At 48.8% G+C, this 21988-nt stretch overlaps 1 protein-coding gene across 1 annotated transcript; it reads right to left on the bottom strand.

The window, feature by feature from the left end:
* Positions 1-5443: 5443 nt before the first annotated feature.
* Positions 5444-16139, bottom strand: LOC122188846. The gene is made up of 10 exons (XM_042887480.1): positions 15964-16139; positions 15706-15745; positions 12542-14767; positions 11238-12176; positions 10741-10806; positions 9713-9813; positions 8972-9036; positions 8597-8748; positions 8370-8522; positions 5444-7395 (listed from the first exon to the last, which is right to left on the bottom strand). The coding sequence occupies exons 1-10, from the start codon at positions 16057-16059 to the stop codon at positions 7073-7075; spliced, it is 4161 nt and encodes a 1386-aa protein (XP_042743414.1). The 5' UTR covers positions 16060-16139; the 3' UTR covers positions 5444-7072.
* Positions 16140-21988: the final 5849 nt, after the last annotated feature.

The raw sequence follows: 21988 nt of genomic DNA, 5'->3' as shown, positions 1-21988 counted from the left end.
CTGCTGAGGCTCTATTGCTGGCAGTTAATCAGGCAGCCAGCAGCTTGAATGTTTTAATGCTGGCTTGCAGCCAGTTGCCAATATTCCAGGCTTGTGCGGTCACCAGCTGTGACAGGAGCTGAAGCAGGACCTCTGCATCAAACTTACTTTCATGCTTCTACTACAAAATGAATGCAAAACCAGAGCAAGCACATGCAGCTGAGGAGGTGCACCATCCCATCTGAGTGAGAAATCGGGTGTGCTTCTCCCAACAGCCTTGACACTGCAACTGCCAGGTTTACAGCTGAACATCGTGACCAGAGCAGAAAGGCCATCCTCCTTTGAGCATCTCAGTCAGGTAAAAGTTCTGCCCATCACCCGCCTAAACAAGTGATTAGATAACAAATAATTTCCCCTTCTTCATTGTCAGAGGGTCAGCAAGCTTAGAGAATCGCACTGCATTTGGAGATACTTTGCTTCTGAGCTGGTAAATTAGCATCAGCATGGGTCTGAAGGCTGATGGACCATTCTCCTCCAAACACTGAAAGACTTTCAGGCCAGCCCTACTTGCCACATGCCACAATCCCCATTGTATGCCATCAGATCACCATCCCACATGAAAAAAAAAATCATTATACAGCATTTCCTATGTTCATATGGGAATTAGACACTTTTCCAGGCACATGTTGGTTCAGCCCTACAAAAAATCCTATGCTGTTCATCTGCAGAACAGTCACATAAAACTGATTTGCTGTTTCAGCTTGGGCGCATATGCCAACACACACAGCTTTGCTGCGACAGCACTGTTGGTTAGCACCCATTTAATATATATCATTAATATCCCACAGGCCATCCAACATCTAGTTTGATCCTGCTCTCAGTTCTGTATGGTTTTGATGCGTTAAACATGTGAACTGTGCTTTTCAAAGCTGTATTCTGAGCAATTCTTACGGTCTCATTTTCTCTGCTGCTGCATCAGTACACTTTGAAAACTAATGAAAATCAAAGCATTGGCTTTACTGTCAGCAGCATACACTTACATAGATGCTGTTGCCTGGAACTGTTCAGAAGAAAAACAATTGTTGGAAATACCTCCAATCCTGTTTTCTGCCAGCAGAGGGGCGGTCCAGCATTTTCTCTTGCTAGCAATGTAAGAAATCCCTGTTGTACTCTCTGGGGCTCATTATCCTTGCTGATAGCTTCCTGATCCCTTACAGTGCATCAAGAAGCTGTGGCAGGAGAGCAAGCACTCAGTTTCAGTGGCCTGGGTTTTATTGCTGCTGAGCCTTCCTGGGTCACCTGAAATCACTATCCCAGGCTACTTTATTCCTCTGAAAACAGAAAGCAGCCTGCATCCAGACTAGTCAATAGGGAGAGGCAGATTGCGTAGGTGTAACTTAGCATACCATCAGCCGGTTAGGATAGGAAAGGGATTATTTTTCTCCTCCTCTACAGCTGGGAGAAATCAAGAGCACATAGACCTGGACTTGAAGCAGCACATCAACTAGCAAACTGAACAAAAAGCCCTTTCCAAAACTCTCTAGTTTGTCACGGTGTGGGTGGGAGGCTGGCACCTTCCATTTCTAAAGAGCTTCAAGTACCACCTTCAGAAAACGCAATCTGACCTCTTTTAAAGCTTCCAGGTTGTACCTTGGAAGCCCCGTCAGCTCTTTTCCACAATCTAAACTAGCCTTGTCTCCAGAGCACTAAGAGGCAGTGACATTGCAAACTGCGCTGCAGCCCCATTGCAGAGCAAGGACTGGGGGACGTACACGCGTTGAACATCAAAGTCTTCACATAACAGTGCATGTTGTCACAGTGATTATGTGGTTTTAGTGTGGAAACTGAGACCAAAATCCCACTATATGTAACACTATCAACCACATTTTTACTGCAACGTATCTCCAGATGTGCAGCCTACACTTAAGAAAAGCACTTAGACTCAATATTTTAGAAAACCCTTAAATAAGTTTAAGCCATTGCACTTATTAAGCACTCAGCAGCATGCAAATATTCTCCCGCTGTGTTCTCCATCCGTGCTTCCCCTTCTGCATCTGAGCAAACCTAGAACACTACATATCCCTCCAAAACAGCTGAAAACATCCAAACCCAGGATTACACAGGTCCACAGAAAATTACTGCAAGCCAGGCCAACAAGAACCGGGGGAAAAATTAAATCTCAGATACCCACAGCAATTCAAGCAGCAATTAGTTTGAATAATTTCAAGGGCAGGTCTAAAACACACATACCAGCACAAATATTTTGGTGATCTCAGTCAAGAGACTCCTCCTCTCCCTCTTCAGGGCTGTAAACAAAGTTAGGTCACAGGAGAAACATCTTGAACTCAAGTACCCTACCAGGAGAACGCGCTCTTCCTTGTTGTTTTAACTATTAAAGCTTTAAAAAGCAGAAGTATTTAAAAACAAAATTGGGATAAAACCAGGATGTTTTGCAAGAGATTTTTTTTTAATCCAGCTACAAAGAGCTTAGTGTGTAGGTTGTTCAGCCCATAGGGCCACATTGGTAGGGCAGTGTTTCAGAGAACGATAAAATCTTTTGAGATGGAAGGGACCCTTAAAGGCTATCTAGTCCAACACTCCTGCACCAAGCAGGGACGCCCACAGCTCCATCAGGTGCTCAGAGCCCCATCCAGCCTGACATAAATGTCTCCAAGGATGGGGCATCCACCACGTCTCTGGACAACCTGTGCCAGTGCCTCACTACCCTTACTGGAAAAAGCATCCCCACTTCCAACCTAAATCCTCCCCTCTTTTTGTTTGAAACCATTTCCCTTTGTCCTGTCACAGCAGACCCTGCTGAAGAGTCTCTCCCTTTCCTTCTTACAGCTCCCTTTAGATTTTGAAAGGCCACTCCCAGGTCTCCCTAGAGACCTTCTCTAGGCTGCACAGCCCCAACTCTCACAGCCTGTCCTTGTAGGGGCAGTGTTCCACCTGAACTCTCTATGAAAGCTTACGGAGGAACTTATGGAGTAACTGTGGGGACAAAGTGGCACGTGGTGGCACTGCCTGCAGCACCCAGCACCAGTGGCTGTGCAAGAATTTGGTAGAAGAACTATAATTTCACCTCTGCATCAGTAATTATGCGTATTTCACACAGATGTCATAGGGTACAATAGATGCTGTGAAGAGTACTCATATATTAAGTAATTTATAGCATAATAATTAACAGTTAATCACTTACAAGTTAAGATGCTCCGGGAACAGTCCCAAGTCACAGTGTGCACTGCCTCCTTCCAGGAAAAACTCACTGTTTAGACAGCACTCCTCACCATCACAAAGCAAGCTGCTCTACTGCGTCCCAGCAGATCCTGTGCTTGCGCACACACACCTGCAGGTAATAACCAGGTACGTGGCAGCAGTGCTAATGAAGAAATCAAACTCTCATGTGCTGTATTGTGATAGCTACAGAGTGAGGTGGGGAGCATCTCTTGCTGATGAAGACACAGAAGGTGAACAGGTTTTTAGATATAGAACAGAAAGGCACCACCTTTTTACAGCTGAGCAGGCTTTATTACTCGACGCTGCCTAGTTAATTTAAGCTGCTGCAGACATATCTATGTCCAGCACATCCACCACACACTGTGGCATGATGATTCTCAGCTGCACGTCGCAGCCTTCCTCCTTCATCAGCACCCATCGACCAGCCCACACCCCGTGGTGGCTTCACTGAAAGCTCAGCTCCAAATCTGCTTCAGATGCAAAGCATCTGATGTTCCTGCAGATACAGCAACATCCTCCCTCCATTTTTTGGTAATTTGGCCACCTTCCTGCTTCCTCTAGGTGCCAGTGTTGACCCCACCAGCCACCTGTGGTTTGCTCTGTTATGTAAAGAAACCTCTTTCTAATTCCTGAGATCTGTGGCCTGAAGCAGGAAGCTTTCTATGTCTGCTGTCCATGCTAAGAACCATTGGGGCACACAGAACTTGCTCTCAGCTACATCTGCTGCCAGAGAGCTCCACCGCCCCATTACACACGATTGAAAAAGAGCATTTCTGTTATGAGTTTAAGGTTTGCTTTTTCAGATTACTTTTCATCCCCTCATTCCAGCAGCATGAGAGAAGCCAGTTTGATGCATATTATCACTCCCACAGCCTGTTGTTTCTTTCCTCTTTAAGTCCTGCCAATCCTAAAGCTTTTCATCCCGGAGCCTCCCCAAACCTTTCCATCACCCTCCCAGTCCCACAGTGGGCTGCATTTTTGAAAAACAGCGATATTGACTTTTCTCTTGGGTTTCACCCTTTGTTTTTGTTTCTGCCTTTTTCAGTGCAAGCAGAGGCGATGCACTGGAAGCCTGTGGTGTTGGGGGCTGGAACCTTTTCACGTGCAGCTCAGTCTGTACATCCAAGCAACAGTGCATTGCATTGCTTCTTGTTATTTTTCTCACTTTCACTGAGGTGCCAGTCATTGCCACCGCAGGGCCAAGCAGATCTCTTTTTGGTGGCTTTTCTGGTCAGGAAGATGATGGGGGATATGGTGAAGGATGCCCCACCAGGAAGTGCCTCCATGTCTTCTCCCCCAGCCCTGCAATTCAGATCTGAGCTCTACAGCCAGATGAGGCCTTCCCCTACCTGCTTCAAAGCTTAAAGCGTTTGGGAAGAACGAGTTCAACCAGGGCTCAGTGACTCTTTAATGAAAAAAATCAGCTGACATTCCATCCCACAGGACACCTCCCTGCTTCCAAGTTAATCACAGGCTCTCCCAAACCTCTGCACACTCTGCAATAGATCACCGATAATGCATGAGGGAAATGGCTCCTACTGCAAAAAAATCATGCCTCACAGCCCATAAATCCACTGAGCGTGTCATTTCACATGGCCCAGAGCTGTGAGCTAGCCCAGTGCTGCACAGAGAAATGACAAATCCATTTTGGATGGCAGAAGCAGAATAGCTTCCAGTCAATCCCAGCCTGCAATGCAAGAATTCAGATTTACAGACCCAGCAGATTTACTTTTTGCCTCGTTTTATTGTCTATTAATTCACTCCACTGCGGATGAGGAAGATTTTGGCAGAGCAGGCACCTTCTGCAGCACACAGACATCTATCCTCATGCCTTCATTCTTGCCCATGCCCCTGGGTTCATGCTGCCCCACTGTGAGCTTAGGGGAAAGCACCAGCTCTGCCCGCAGGTTTATGACCACTGTGGTGCAACATAGTATCACAAAGGATATACATCCCAGCTGGAGCACGGCTGAGACATTAAGAGCACGGCTGAGACACTAAGAGCACAATGATAATTTCATGTAACTGCCAGAAGTCCCAGCTGCACTCTGCAGTAACATAACTCTTTGCAATCTGCTTATTAACCGTGCAGCTACCACAGACAGGGCTGGGAATAGCACAGCCTGGATCAGATTTTTCTTTGAACAATTCACATTCACTATATCACAGATACATGCAACAACAAAAGAGAAAAGTGGGGGGCACATCCTCCCCTTGAGCAAGCATGCCAAGGAACATGACCAGAAACCATCTCGAGCCAGACAAAACAGTGAGACCACGTACAAGGAAGTTTTCTCCCTGGGCTCCCCCACAACGCAGATGGAGGAGCACAGGCACCTGCACACTCAACCTGAAGGGTGCTGTAGCAGAGCTGAAAGGGGAAGAGAAGAGAAGACTCTCTGCTAAATCATGCCTGGGCCCTGGTTTGGTACAGGATGAGTTCCAAGGAGAGGGGCTCAATGCAAGGCCACAGGATGCAGAGAGGGCAGGAAAGACTGATCTGCATCTTTCCCAGCTTTTACTGCCCTATTTCTCATGAGGCTGAGAAAGTTCATTTCCCAACAGCAAGTGCAATATTAATTTTGTCCCTGCTGCATTCTTCAACCTCAGCAGGGAACACAAGCACATACTGTGCAAATACAGACACGTTTGATGGTTTCCTTCTTTGTGATGGAAAATTACATACACTTATCTGCTTCCCAGGGAGATGCTAGCATTCAATTCTCTGGTATTCACAACATACTTAGCTTTCACTGAGTGTTTCCTACACGTGGTTTGCTGATTGCCCATATGTACTGCAAAGGAAGCAACAAGCAAAACATCTTTGAGAGCTCCTTGTGTCTCTGCCTGTTGTTAACCAAACCCAGACAGTGCCAAAGAGTACTAAAAATCAGCAGGGCTGAGGACTTCATTCCACAGGCAGGGGTCCCACCAACACCCCAGCTTTTGGACAAGACTGTGATTGGAGCACACACCCTTCAGCCTCCATATCCACAGAACATCTCAGAGAAAGTGGGTCAACGCATACAAAGAGATTGCCCAGAGGCTGCACCGAGGACCCCTGCAACTGTGTCCCACATCTGGCAGCCCCAGCTCTGGGCCGGCTCAGCTGGTCAGAGGATCCTGCACTAGATTTTCAGTAGCCGACAGTGCCCTCCAGTGGAACATTTGCCTCCATGCCACTTACACACTTCCCAAAAAGAAAAAAAAAGGTTATTAAAATTACTTTCTAAAAGCCCTGGCAAGGAAAGAGGATGAAGTTACAAGTTACAAGCCCAGGATGCAACTGCACCGTACTGCCAGCCAGCAGGATAGAGTGATGGTTGATGCTCTTTGCAGCTGGCATCTCAGCAATCAGGATTCACATAAGCATTATAAAGTGCTGTATCCATTGCCCAGGAAGGCCAGTAGCATCTCCAGGACCTCAAAGTCAGGGCCTGGTGTGTTCCTCAAGCAGGCTGCAAGAGGCTGAGGGCTCTAATGTGGCAGCCTTGCCCTGGCTCCCATAGGGCTCTGCATGATGGGCAGAAGAAAGCAGTGTACCTGAGCACAGGTGCAAGGCTAATCTTTCATTTCCCAAATTAAGCACTGAAACATTTATTTTCTTTAAAAAAAAAAAAAAAAGAAAAAAGAAAAAAGTATTTAATTATTACATGCTAACAGCTCTGCACAAATCTCAATTAGGGTAAGGGGGAGAGAACACAGAGAACATTTGCTTCCAAAGGGGAACAAGCATTTAAAAAAAACCAATAAGTGACAAAAACGAGAAAGGCTGGGGGAGAGTGGTGGGCCATAAAACACACGAGGAGATCCTGCACAGCCAGCACTGACTGCACAGGTAATGAGGGCCACCCTAGAGTGGGGGTGACTGCTCCAGGAAGACTCTGTAGGTCTGGCCAGAGTGCGCCCGAGCCCCCCACAGCCACTCAGGGGGCCTCGCCCTCAGCTTCAGCTGGAAGGGGTCGAGGCGCAGGCAGTCCCCCAGGTCCCGCAGTTCTATCGCTGGTGGCTCCTCCACAGCCTGCTCCGGTGGCTCCTCAGGCCCCAGGGCCCTGCCCGGATGCCGTCTCCGCCATTTTGCCCAGCACAGGGCTCCAGCAGCCACCAGCAGCGCCAGGCTGCCTGTGATGGCTGCCCCCACCAGGATGTCAGCGTGGCGGAGCAGGAAGCTCAACCCTGTCAGAAGAGCCAAGGCCTGAGTTGGGGTTGGCAGAGCACCCATCCCAAACCACCATCCCAAATAAATGTTTAAACCAAGGGCCAGCCACAGGAGATGGGGGCTCCCCAGTAGAGCCATTGCTGAACTTGCATGGAGGCTTAGTAAGCTGCTGCCATTCCCTCCCCTCCAGGCACACAGGGACCCCAAAGATAAATATGCATTTATAAAACATTAACATAATGATGTACCTAACCAGTCTGGATAGGCTTTGATGGTGCAACATGTCAATGAATTTGGAGCTGAGAGAACAAATGAGAAATGCAATTAGACTGCAAGCTCACATTCAGTTTTCAGGAGCCTGTGGGAGGGGATGTGCTTAATTACACTAAACAACCAGCAGTATTTTAGCCTGATGCAGGTCACCGATACAGGTCACCCTTTGGATGCCCATTTAGTCTCACCTCTGAAAGTAGATGCCCTCTAGAACCTGCACAGGACAAGGAGAAGACTATTTGTCCTCCCACTACAAGGCTCACTTCCTGACCTAGATACCCAGCTTTGGAAGGGACCACGTTGGCCTCCAAGCCGCACACATCTGAGCACAAACCCTGAAAAATCACCTGAAGCCAGAGCATGAAGTGCTTGGTTTTTGTTTGTTTTTCCCCTCTACAAGAACAGCTATCTGGAAGTTGCCTTGCAAAGACACAGATCTTCCCCCTTCCTAAAGCCATGGTGCCAGTTGCAGAGCCACTTTTAAGCACAAGATGTAATGCGCAATAGCAAAGACCTGGTTGTTTGGATTTCAGTTAAAGCTGCACACAGCAAGAACAGCTAAATTGAAGCACTCTGATGAGCCACTGGCTGCTGAGGCTGCTGCACAAGAGATTCACATATGCAATGTTTGTACTAACTGTATGCATGATCATATATCCTCCTCAGTACCATCACCATGAGACATGCAGAAGTATGGGAACATTACTGTGTCATCTACCTGACTGGGGAGTACGGATGCAAAGGGTGCCAGACTTGGTGGGAGAATGATCCTCGTAGCCCTTCTTGCAGCGGCACAGGTAGGTGCCCACACCATTGAAGCATTCTGCCTCCTCCCCGCACAGGCTGACTCCTGAGTTGCACTCATTCACATCTGATGGGAAGCAGGTGCCAAGTCACATCAGCTTCAGCATGAAAGGGCGCTGCTGCCAGCCCAGAGGCACCTACCTTCTACCAGCAGCGAGATGAGTTGCAGCTTTCCCGCTCCCACTGAAGCACTGAGCAGCTCTCCCAGCTGGGAGCGCAGCAGCAGGGACATATTTCTCTCCTCTGGCTTCAGGTGTAGCCAGAAGGTGAGCAGCAGGCTGGCATTGCTTGTCCTGTGGCAGGAAGAGCCCAGGGTGAGGCAGGAGGAAGGCACTATGGCCAAGCACTGCTGCAACAGCCCCTTCCACTCAATAGCAGACGGTCACAGTGCTGCAGGCTCTTGCAAAGAGAATTTGTGACGAGACAGCTTTACTGGAGGAGAAAGAAGCCAATATCCAAGGAGCACCACAGGTAATAAAGATGCCTATCGAGAAGGTGGCATACCAACAACCATACCTTTTGGCTTCCTTTAACTTTATTTCACTGACTCTGTTGGCAGAGAGTTTCAGGTTCTGCTGGATCTGCAAGGCAAGTGACCAGTGTTGATTTGATATTTGGTGGGTACAGATATGGCAGCAAACCACTACTTTTCTCCCTCCTGCCCTGCTCTTCTCTTTCACAAACCACTCACGACTCATTAGATGTCCCATAACCCTGTGCTGGGCACCTTTTCACTAGGACACTGCTAATGCCTCCTACCTGCTGAACTTCAGCTCAGCTCCCACAAACAGACAAGGTAATTTAAGAAAAGCAGCAGAAACCCCAGGATAAGCATTTAGATGAGAAAGAGTGGATGGGCTGAGTGCCACCCAGGGTGTGAGTGGCAGCTTTATGGAGCAGGCAGCAGGGTGAGCTCTACACCCACTGTAGGCTGCATCCCAGAAAGCAAGACTTGAGAGCACACAAATCTAACCCCGCCTAGACTTGTGTTCAAGCCACCCTGTTTCTAGAGGCAAGTTACAACCTTCAGCAGGTCACATCTGTTTCTGCAGTGCCTTTCTGCATTTAAACACCATCACTGTGTACAGGCACCCTGAATTCATTGGTGTTAGGCCTTGGATTTTGACAAGCACAAGCAACTCAAATGCTGGCTCATCATGTGACATTAACCAAAAATCCTTGGGACAAAGAGCACAACGTGATCTCTAGCAGCTGAATTTTTGGGATACAGCATTTGTTTTTCCTTCCCATGCTTACATGGCTTCTTATAGATTCTAGGAGATCCCTTCTGAGCTCACTGCCACCAGGAGTGATCCAGTCCTTGTGCTTGATTTCAGTCATTACTTCAAATAGCACATCTACAAAAAAAAAAAACCAAACACAAACACAAAAACAAAGAAAAAGAAAAAGAAAGCTCTGAGCAAGAGTAAGTCCACAAACAGGTTTAAGCGAGCTAGCCCAGGATGTCAGTGACAGCAGAACTGCTACAAGGAAATCCTGTCAAGTGACATGTGAGCATTTTCAGGCATCGTGCATCAGGCAGAACAAGTTGTTGACAGAAGCAGAGAAATCTTAGCTAACGCTCAGTGTTGAATCCTGGAATCGATCTCTGAATAGAGTACACAAAGCATTAACGTACATTCAATTGTACTCAAACTTCCTCAGCAATTATCTTCCTAAAAGGTACCATCATAATTTGTGATATCCTAGAAGCGCTCATCTCTTACCCATCTCTATTTGGAATCAGCACAAACAGCTGGCTAAATCTAGCCTGACATACTCTTACTGAGATCTGTTGTTTAAAGGCTATTCATCCATCAATCTCTCCTCTGTTCAAAGATCAGTCGCCTTCTGTATTGATTCCTTTCTGAAAGCTGTTGCTGTGGTTTGCTCTACCATACAAACCCAACTCTGCTTAATTGCTGATGCTCTCATAAGCAGGTTTTTCTTCTTAGTCTGAAAAGGAAAGCTGAGGAACCAGACAGTCCTGACACACTGTGTGCATGTATTTAAGTAAGGATAGAACTTCTTCACAAAAACAGTATTTAACAACCATCAGCAATAGTAGAGCTCCAGCATCCCTTGCATCTTTTATGCCAGATTCAGCATATGAACTCAGGTTTCTCCAGGGTAAATGCAAAGTACCTTCCAAATGGTCACCACTAAGGAGTGCACTCCACCCTCTTGTAAAGTTGATGGGCAAAGGATGGCCGCGTACAGCACCAGCCAGCACACCAAGGTTAGGGCTGTGCTTTAAGACATACTCAAGTCTTTGCATTGCTTACCTCCAGGCTGGTGCAGGGACTGCAGTGCTGTACTGTTCTCCAGAGATGCCAGAACTGAAGCCAGATCTGTAAGAGCAATGAAAAGGAGACAGACTGCTGATCTCTGCCTCCTGACAAGGGGCAAAACACACATTAGGTGTGTCAGTTCACAAGAAGAGTATCAGCAATGTTTCACACCAAGATGGGCATACACAGCGTGATTCTGGTGTAAGTTGTGGAGGAAAGGCTGCTCCTCCACAGGTAACTCAGAGCCCTGGGATTAGGAGCCAGTCTCTCCCTGTTAAGAGGAGCATTGTCTCATAGATACACATGAAATAGTGTGTAACCCTGTGCCCCCTCCACCTCCAACATCTTGGATATAGTAGGAACTGGGTACCAACTGAAGGAAGCAGCAGTATCTTCAAACAAGAACTCTGTAGAGTGCTGCTTCTCTAGAAATGGATATTGAACAGCACTGAGCATCAGTTCAGCTTCAGATAACCCAGAAGACAACTTACCAAAGAGATCTTCGTGTTCTTCTCCTGCTGACAGCACATCTCCAGCGGGCACAGCTTTGTCACCCTGGGGCATCGCCTCTGAGGCAGGGACATCAGTTGAGTAGGGCGAGGCTGTGCTGACTGGAGCAGGCACCAGCTCTACATCTCCCTCCGCAACCTCCAAGGCAGGCAGCTCAGCTTCAGGCCCAGCACCTCCTCCTGATGGAACCTCCAACACATCCTCAGTGGGTTCCCTCCCCTTAGTGCCACCATATGTAAGGCTTCTTTCCATCTCTGTTTCACTCTGCAGCTCACTGCGCTCACTCAGGTCAGCACCAAGCCAAGCATCTTCCACAAGATCAGGGGGATGTTGGCCCTTGTCCTCTGAGCTTGCCACCTCAGCCTGGATCTTGCCTGCAGCAGGAGGAGTGGATGGACTGAGGGAGGCTCTCAGCATGGGCAGCAAACCTTGTGTTATCCCTGTCCTCTGGCTCAATCCCTTAGAAGTTTCCTGGAGGGGCTCTTGGGGAGCTGCAGCACCACCTGAAGAACTCACAGCTTCATAGTCTCCAAATACATAATACTGTCCTTGGAAGTGCTTGTATTTGCTGCTTAGGGGGCCACTTCTTGACAACAATAACACATGGACTGCAGTAGCTTGTGAAGCAAAGATCAGAGTACCTCGGCTGTGACAGGCGTACACGAGTTTAGTTTCCACACGTGAGAGGACCCCTTGGAAAATGATCTTGTCCTGGTTCTTCCCACAGCTGTCATTGCTCTGGAACCCCTGAACGTAGATGACAATGTGCTTTTGGGGCCCTGCCCAGATGGTCCAATTGCACCAGATGTTGGCTTGGATGTCACCATACAGTGGGAGGTTGAACACCCCAAACCCATCCTGAAAGATGACGTGGCAGCTCCTAACAGGGAAGTACTCCATCACCCAGGGCAGTCCCAGCTCTGGAAGATCACAAACAGAAAGGAAACACAATCAGTGATCAGTGTATACCCCAGGACACAGATACCCCTGTTCCAAATCCTCTACTGCTGCAGAGTCCCTGTGGTTTCAACCCCCAGAGTCAACTCTCTGCTCTGGGATTGAAGCTGAGCCCAGGGACCCAGCTGCTCTGCCAGCTTCTGGGGGCTGGAACTGTGAGCTTTTACTCCCAGAAGAGGTTTAGCCAAGACCATCACATTTTTGGATGTCCACCTCCCCTCCAGCAGCCAGGCCCACACTTGCCAGGCTGGGACTGTTGGTGGGACATCAGTTAGCTCTAGCTTCAGAAGATGGCTCACACCAAAATAAGAAATATTTTGAGACCTACCAGGGTGCTTCTGTGGCTGTCCTCCTAGCATCTCCGTACGTCTGGATGCAGGACCTTTGGCAGCCTCCCGCAATTTCTGGCCTCTTGGCACTGTTTGCCCCCACTGGACTGCTGGAGGATCAGAACGGGCGGCGTGCAAGGAGGAATTTCTCTGCTCTCCCACATCCACCTGCTGGCTTTCAATGGTTTTCTGCATTTTAACTGTCACAGGGAGCAAGGCAGAAATCACTTTGCCACTAGTGGCCATGTCTAATTGCAGCGGAGCTGGTGTCACCCCATGACTCGGGGTGCCCTTGGCCTGAGGAGGTCCCACACGAGGCCTTGGGATGGAGGCTGGAGACAGACCGTTCACAGGAGCTGGGGTTTCTCGTTGCTGGCCACTCACTTCCAGCACACCCTCTCTCTCCCAAGGGCCAAGGTAGCCAGGGGACACATCTACACCCATTTCAGGGGCTGCCAATGGATGCTGAGAAGGCAATGGTGAGGCCATCTCCTGCCCTCCTAGTGAGATGCCTGCCCTTCTCCTAAGGCTGACAGGATCCAAACCTAAAGCTTCCAGTGGGGAGGGGACAGCCCTGGACAGGGGCTGTTCTTCTGAGGGAAGAAGTCCTTCAAGGGCAATGTTGGCAGAGCCGAAGCCCACAGGAACGAGATCAGAATAAGAGAACACCGGTGCAGGGATTATTTCCAACCTGCTCGTGGAAGCAAGCTCTGGACCTGTTGGCCCAGGGGATGCCACCAGCCAAGTCTGTGAAGCAGTGTCACCCTGGTAGCAGCAGCTTTGTGTGTCCCATGAGGATGCAGGAGTTTCCTCAGCAGCCGGACAGCTGCATGCTTGGGTGCTTGCAGGGAGGCTCCCAGGGTGCACAGGAACTGCCTGCAGGACAGGATGGCTCTGGTCACATGAGTGAGGATGAGCCAGGAGAATGTCCCATGGTGATGTGGGACACAGCACCACTTTCTCCTCAACACCACCCCTGGAACTCTCCAGGGGGAAGATATCCATGAATTCCATATGCTGGAGGTCGGATGTTCCCAGCCTGGGCTGAGTCACAGGCAAAGCCCCAAAACTGCTTTGCTCTCTCTCAGGCAGCAGCTGCAAGTGTTCCCCACTCACCACATCATAGGGGCTGCTCAGGCTGGGCATCAGACCCCCTGCAAGGCCAACAGCACCACTGCCTGCTGCTCCGTCAGCTGGGATGCTCAGCTGGGCATGGCTTCTGTCCTTCCTTAAACCCAGCCCCTGGGACACGGTGGTACCAATACACCCAATGGTACCAATGCTTCTGCCAGGAGAGGAGGCCTGTAAATCAGCATCCAAGTCCACGTGAATTGTGCGTGTTGGTTTAATGGTAAATTGGAGGTCTCTTAAATCTTCCAGCCTCAGAGTGGGGTGCAGTACAGACTGTCTACTCTCCCAGCTCACGCCTTTAGGCTGCAGCGAAGGCTCCACCACTTGCAAGGCTCCAAACAAAGGCGTTTCCAAAGGCACGCTTGAAAACTCACATGTATAACCCGAACTTGGGACAACACATCTGTTGGCAGTACAGCTCAACCACTGGGCAGCCCCAGCTATGACTTCCTCTTCCTGGCAGAGCCTTGGCCTCGTCTGTGGATCAGAGCCCTGCGCATAGGCAGCTGGCATGCCCAGCAGCTGTGTACTTTCACCTTGGTATGGGGCAAGCTTTACTGGACTTCCTGTCAGCATCACGGTTGCAGAGCCTCCAAGGTAGTGTTTTCCAGCCTGAATGGACAGACCGTCTTGCTTAGATGGCTTTGGAGTGAGAGTTTCAGGAATCAAAGCACCTTTAGCAGGAGATTTGTGTTCCTGGTGCTGGAAGACGTAATACTTGCCTTTAAATTGGGTGTCTCTGCAATTTGGCAAGTACCTCTTCAGCAACACAACATGCACAGCCTGAGCAAAGGTGGCAAAAACATGCACCTCCTTCATCCAGCAAGCATAAACTACATCATTTTCCACCAGCGAAGAAACTCCTTCAAAGAGGATTTTGTCTTTATTTCTGTTACAATCCTCCTGTGTGATAAAGCCTTGAATATAAATTATGATATGCTTCCTGGAGCCTGCCCAGATTGTCCAGTTACACCACAAGTTGAACGGTGAATCACTGCGATACTCTGGAGGAGAAAATTCCCCATATGTGCCCCGCAAGACTCTGTGGCAGCTTCTCGTGGGCACATATGCTAATATCCAAGGAAATGCTGACCCTGGAAGACAACAGACAACCTCAAGTTTTCCCTCTTCCCCACCTGCCAGCTGGGAATAGTCCTTCCCTCCAGAAATTGCCTTCAAGCTCTCCTATCCCCCATTTGCATGAGCCACCATCAGCAGAACATGCTGTGCCTGCCTCAGGCCCTGCGGTCAGGGGAAGGAGGTCAAAGGGTACAAGCACACCAGCTCAGGATGCTCCCAGATCTGCCATCTCTCCAACAAGGACTGTTTCCACACATACCTGTTGACAACACACTCCAAACCTCCTCCCACCATCTCTCCCCACCAGCGTGTACAGCTCCACAGGACCTTGGTGCAGCTGGAAAAGCCCTGGCACCACATTACATGCTGCTGACTACAGGCAGGGCAGTAATGGCCCAGCAATATAGGAACCAGAAAGCAGCTGGCAATTGCTCTCCTGAAACATCCCATGGAAACTGCTCCACACACTCTCAGAACCCACAGTGTAGAGGACAAGAGCAGCAGGAGCTGGGGATGGATCCAACACACTTGCATAGATGGCCTGAAAGCTTCACATCCCCTTCTTGCTTCAAGGCTTCAGCCAAGCAAGAAGCCTCTCAGCAGGGTAAGAAACATCAGAACTCCACTGTGGTTTAGTTAGGAAATAAACAACATTTTCCAGAAATGCTACCTTCAAGCTAGAAGACCCACAAGCCAGCAGTGAGTTTGCCCTCCAGGAAGGCCACTGTGGTTTGCATTGTGCTTTAATTGCTGCCTAAAAACAGCTTGCTGCAGCCAAATCTCCTGCCTCAGGGCCCTCCCATCACAATGTTCTACACCCCTTCTTCCATCCCACAGCCAGGTGACTGCTCCAGGCTTCCCACACCAGAGATTGACATGCCCAGCAAAACTGAAAATGGAAAGAGAGGAGTGGCACAGACAGAGAAACATCAGTGTGAGAATTAAGTCTTACCTGCTTTAGCATCCTGATGTTCTGAGTAGGACTTGCATGCCTATAAAGAAAACAGTCTCATTGCAGACCTGAGCATCAGCATCTGCACTAGCACAGCCCGAGACCAAGGAACGCTGGCACCACTTCCTTCACCACCTTGTTTTTCCTAGCAGCGATCCCCACCTCCAACAGCAGCAGCGTCACCCAACTAATACTGTAAGGGCCACAGTTAATGCACTACCACTCCCAGAGTGGCCAGGGTACCCTCCCCTCACTTACCCCCACAGCTCTACAGTCAGGATGCAGCAGCCCTGATGCAGGTCCCCACACCAAGGACACCAGGAGCAGGAACACCAGAAGGGCCAAAAGCTTCATAGTAGAGTCTCACAACATTAAAACCAGACCTAAATGCCTCCTAAAGTACCACTTCCTCCCTTAAGCAACCCAGCAAGCTTCCCCCAGGTAGAGTACTTACTCCACCCTCTTGCCAATATATGCACCCATACATTGCCCAGGTACCCCTGATAACAATTAGTTTGTCATGAATGAGAACCAGCTGTGTTCATTAACCTCACAGCATCCTTCCTGCCCTCCCTGTTTTGGTGAGCAGACTCCATCTATCCAAACAAACAAACAAAAAAAACATGTCATGCTGGGAACTGGAATTAAAGCATTGCTGATGTTGATGGTGTGATCTTGAAGCAGAGCCCAGCTTGCTTTTTCTCCCCACTCTCCATAAAACAATAAAAAAAAATTCAAATTACTGGGGGAGAGCACCCTGGTGTAGAGTCGAGTGTTTCCATTACATTTGAACCAGCTTTGGCTGGATGCTGTGATTCCCCCAGATTCCCCAAGTGAAAGCAGGGTTCCTCTCCCTGCCTACACACTGCAAGACATCAAGCAGCCAGCCCAGGTGATGGTGTGCAAATTACCAGATGCCAGCAGCTCTTCCAGCAGCAGTAGCCTAGCTTGTCATTAGGGGCGACACAGAGAAGGCAATTAGGCTGCTTGATGTATGGCTTTGACAACGTACCCTTTAGCACGTCAATCATAATTCAGTATAAATAATAATAATAGTAAATCCTTTCTTCTTTGTTGTCACAGCTTGACAGGCTGTCAGATGTTCACTGACAAATACATTCTTTATTTTTTCTTTTTTTTCTAAGCTTTTCTGCCCATCGCCACCCAGGGCTCAGTCCTACAGCAGCTGTGGGCTCACCAGACCCTGACATAAAGCCACAAGGATTTAACCTGGTTTGAGGAGCCCTGGAGGAGCTGAACAGCATAGTAAGGCCCTGTATGTTGTCAATGTTCTGCTACATAGATATATGAGGAACTCTGACATGCTGGGTGTTGGTTTCTTTGCCTGCTAGCTGTTTCTATATGAGTATCTTCATTCAAATCTACTTGCATCTACACTCCTGCAATGTATAAAGCAGCATAACTTTGCTGAGCTCCGGGTAAGTAAATTAATTCGACCTCCCCCTAGTGACTGTATTGGTGCATGAAGAGAGGAAAAGCCAAGCTCAGCAAAAATTCTTTATTCTCTTCCAAGCAAATAAAACACATATGTGGGGAGCAGTGCAGTTGATGTTGAGAGACAGTAATATAGTCTAGATGTTTGTGCCTATGTCCTGTTTTCTAGGGAACCTGCTTTATCTGGGGGTTGGATTAGGTGACTTTTAGAGGCCTCTTCCCAACCCTTTGACCCTGTGATTCTTCAAAACAGAATAAAGATTCCCAGTGGTGATTGTAAATCACATCAGGTGCACTGGGAGTGCCCGGCCCTACACACAGCCAGAGCAGCACTGGCTCTGTGGCTGGCAGAACACTGCCATGGTTCCATGGTGATTTGTGTAGGACTGGTCTGGTGCCATCTGGGAGCTCCTGGGGGCTTTGTAGGTGGTTTCCCCAGAATGGCATCCCTGTCCCCATTACAGCAGCTGGGGTCTGCTTCCACACTGCCTCCTGCAGGGAAAATGGTGCCTGCGTTGCCCTGTGATCTGGGAAAAACAGAGATGACAAAAAAGACAAAGATGAAGGTAAAAATGAAAAGAAGGAAGAAGGAAAGAAGAGGAAAGAGAGGAAATGCAAAAGGAGGAAGAGAGAAGAGGTTAAAAATGGGGTGGGGGGGAAGGGAGAAGAGGAAGGACAAATAGAAGAAGGAAAAGGAGAAGGAGAAGGAAAAGAACAGAGACAAGGAAAAAAAAAGGGGGGAAGGAAGAAGAAAAGAAGGGGGAAGAAGGAGGAAGAGGAGCACTGCACTGCTGTGCCTGTGCCAGGCAGTGTTGCTCAACGTGCCCAGCTCCGCTCCCATTTGATGATGAAGCACTCCAGTCCCTGCAGCACTCAGCAGCGCCCAAGCAAACCCCACTGCCTCCAGCACCCCAGTAACAAACACCCTCGGAAATCCGGCACCACCGCATCCTTACCCTTTTGTGTCTCAGAGGTGTTTTCCCATCCATACCCCACCCGGGCCAGGGATTTCCCACAGATAGAAATACGTATTTGCATAAATAGTTTTTTCAACACATTATTCCCCGTCACTACGGTGGCAAAAAAACAAAAACAAAAAAAAACAAGCAGAATCTGGGGGATTGATGAAGTAGCACAGTGTCTGTCCCTTACCACCTCCCTTGGGGGACCTGCCCAGGATCCCCAACCATGTCATTCCAAGGGGTGGCAGCTCCCTTCACCCCTCTCCTCTCTACCCCTATTTTGGCTAAGAAACAAACAGCAATGACTGTCTGAAACAGGGAAGAAATCCAGAAGGTGACGCAGGTGGCTCGAGAGCTGCATCATCCCCCTGTTTTGGCAAGAGAGTGCTAATTGCACCATGCGGGAGCAGCGTGCCTGTGGTTGTTTTTCTGTTGGTAATTGCTCACGCGGCCACATCCTCCCCAGGCACAAGGCTCCTTCTGGGCAGAAGCAGAAACACTGCAGAAGATGCTGACCAGAGTCCCATTTCCTCTCCTGCAGCTACGTTCCAAGAGCTGGTAATGAGAATAAGTACTTTCCGCTCCTCTGTGGGCATGGGTAGGTTGCAGGGAAGATGCAGCCTCACATCTGTGCTGGCAACCCAGGAAAAAAAAAAAACAGGCCACAGGGGCTTTCCCAGCACAGTAGAAAAAGTTAGCTGCATTGCTTCTTCTGCCCTAAATCAGCCCAGTCTGGATCTAGAAAAGAAAATGTTTTCCCAGGCCATTCTCATACCACTCTTCTGTCACTGCTTTCCAAATCCAAAAGAAGGGTTGGCCACTTCTCCCAGGTAACAGTGACAGGACGAGAGGGAAAGGCCTCAAGTTGCACCAGGGAAGGTTCAGGCTGGGTGTTAGGAAACATTTAATCTCAAAAAGAGCGGTGAGGCAGTGGCACAGCTGCCCAGGGAGGTGATGGAGTCACAGGCACCAGACCCTGCGCAGCTGCTTGCTCCAGCTTCCAGACGCGGGAAGATGCAGGCGGATGTTGGTGGTGCTTGAAAAAAAATGATGCTGCAAAGAAATGGGTGAACCGAGGGCAACACTGCAGCCAGGAAGTGGTTTGAGAAATGGCAAAAAAGTGAAGATCGAGAACATGTCACCCCTTTCACCTTCAGTGGCTCTCATTGGGTAATTTTGGGAAAATCATGAATCACAGTACAGAGATACTGCTTCCTGGCTTGTATGGGGTTTTGGCAATGAGGAGCAGGGAAGGGAAGAGAAATTCAAAAAGCCATTAAGCCGACAGAACACATAACCCAGCTCTGGGAGACCGCAGGGAGTGCTGCACCTCCTGCATATACCTGCACAGCTCCTGAAAGAAAACTGCAAGCAGCTCCTGCTCCTCCAACAGCACAGCAGCTCTTAACTGAACCTGAGCATCCTCAAACAGGCTGCACTGGATGGCAGAGGGGAATTTCCCTCCCTTCGGTCTGAATGCTCTTTTATCTCTGCTAACAGCTTCACCGAGTAGCAGTGTGCGGTTGGTGCTGTCTGGGCCAAAACCAGCACATGGGAAGGGAGCACATGGTGCTGACTTGAGTTATGGCAAATAGTCCCATGCACTGTGATACAGGGGCTGAACACAGTCCTGCCAACAGAGAAAAATACACAGCCATTGCTTCTGTTGTTCAGTCACAAGGCATGTGCAGGAGAGCCAGGAGATCAGGCCCAGACAGCAGGTTCTGCTTGACCAACCTGATCTCCTTTGATTGAGAGACACTCCTGGTGGACAAGGGAAAGGCTGTTGATGTAGTCTACCTAGGCTTCAGCAAAGCCATCGACATTGTCACCCACAGTATTTTCCTGGGGAAGCTGGCAGCTTGAGGCTAGGACATGTACACTGTGCTGACTGAGGGACTGGGCTCAGAAAATGGAGGTGAATGGAGTTAAATCCAGGTCATGGCTGGTCTCAAGTGGTGTTCCCCAGGAGAAGAGACAGCTCAGGGGAGACCTTATTGCTCTCCTGAAAAGAGGTTGTGTTGAGGTGGGAGTTGTCCTCTTCTCCCAGCAGCAGGACAAGAGGGGATGGCCTCAAGCGGCGCCAGAGGAGGTTGGGTTGGGTATTTGGAAACATTTCTTCTCCAAAAGAGCAGTGAGGCAGTGGCACAGGCTGCCCAGGGAAGTGGTGGAGTCACCATCCCTGGAGGTGCACATCTAGCATCAAGTACCACCAGCTTCATCTTTTTCTCCTGGGTTTTTCTTGGTTAAGATGTTGGCTGCAGACCCAGAGTTTCTTTGGCTTGAAAAACCCAAGCTTTTGGGCCATAATTTGGGGAGTTTCATTCAAATGAAGACTACAAAGTCTTAGTAAATGAGCAGTGCCTACATGCAATGGCTTGTTGTGAAAGCCGTGGAAATAATTATCTACTGCACAGTTGTTAGAGCGTTGGTGTTCCTGCGTGTTACGCTGCCAGTAATTGCTGGCATTCTGTGTGCAAAGAGAGCAAAGAGCTCTGGGCTGGCTCTGGACAGAATGACCAACCAGGAACAAGGCAGTGGGTTGGTCCAATGGTCCAAGCTCACTGCCTGTGCCTTCACAATGCCCACAAGCAACCAACCAAGGAAAAGCGAGGATGAGGCAAACACGTGAGGAATTTGCCCCCCAGTACTTTTCTGCCTTCAGCCCTCAGCAGCCCAGGGGACTTCCAGAGCCAGCTGTGTTCCTCACTCAGTGGCATCCACTTACCACTCTCCTGAAGCAGGTTCTTTTTTTAAATTATTTGCAGAGTTTCCCTGTGACCCCATGTAAATTTTAGCTCCCAAAGATCATCAAGCAGGCAGTTTCACAGCCCCACCATCTGCTGTGCAAAATCCCCACTTGCTGGTTTGTTTTCAGCTCCTAGTGGCTGCTGTAGCAGACCCCACTTCTCCTTTTCCAAGCCACTCTCCCTCCCCTCTTCTGTCACTGCTTTCCAAATCCAAGGGCTGTCCCTAACACAGCTGTTCCCAAAACAGAAACCTACTTGATGTGGATCCCTGTGGTCTGTTTCTGAACCATTTGCTCTTCTCCTTTACTCTTTTCAGATGAGAAAACCCAAAGTGTGCATACTAACAAAGATATGGATGACCCATTGACTTAGCGTGGCATCAAGGTGTACCCTGTGCCCTTCCTTGTCACCTTCAGTGTGTGATTGGCTTTGACCACTGCCCACGGCAACCTCAAGATTCCAGGTTAGGCCACATCCACACTGCTGTCTCCTTCCTTCTGCCCAGCTTTGCTCAGGTCTGCCTGAGCGGCAGAAACAAAAGCCGTTCACCACATCTTCACATCTGTTTGTACAGCCTGGACCTGAATTTCAGAGATTATCCTTTTTCCTTCAGAAAACATCAGCCCAGAAAGACATGATGCAGCTGGTAAGAGTTCTGAGATCTTCTAACTCTTTATCCTCTTTCGTAAATACCAGAGTGTTTTCCCTCCAAGGATGTGTTTATAAAGATTTTCAAATCTTAACATGAACAAAAATTCCCCAGAGCTCAGGCTGGAGTCACGCCATGCTATGTATCATCATAAAAGACAAAATCCAGACGCTGGGACAGCCAGAACAGACCAGAAATAAAAAGGAAGAAATGGGGAATTTAAAGAGAAGTAGGTAGAAGGGAATTTTTAAGAAAGCCATTCCAGTGTTTCTACACAGCAGTTTTACAGCAGGTTTTGGCCTCGGGGTCAGGTTGCAGGAGTGGTCTGTGCCTCCTGGTTTGCCTCTTTGGAGGCATGGAAGGCAAAGGACTGAATCATAAAGGTGGGGAATTAAGAACTGTTCTAATTATCAACTACCATTAAAAATTTCAGTGCAAAACTTCTGTGTAATTAGGTCACTATAAAT

The sequence above is a fragment of the Lagopus leucura genome, unplaced genomic scaffold (genome assembly GCF_019238085.1).
Source record: "Lagopus leucura isolate 7727_CA_CO unplaced genomic scaffold, USGS_WTPT01 Super-Scaffold_73, whole genome shotgun sequence".
In the NCBI taxonomy this organism is placed as follows: Eukaryota; Metazoa; Chordata; class Aves; order Galliformes; family Phasianidae; genus Lagopus; species Lagopus leucura.
Note: the sequence above shows the minus strand (reverse complement) of the source record. Positions and strands in the feature narration are given on the sequence as shown.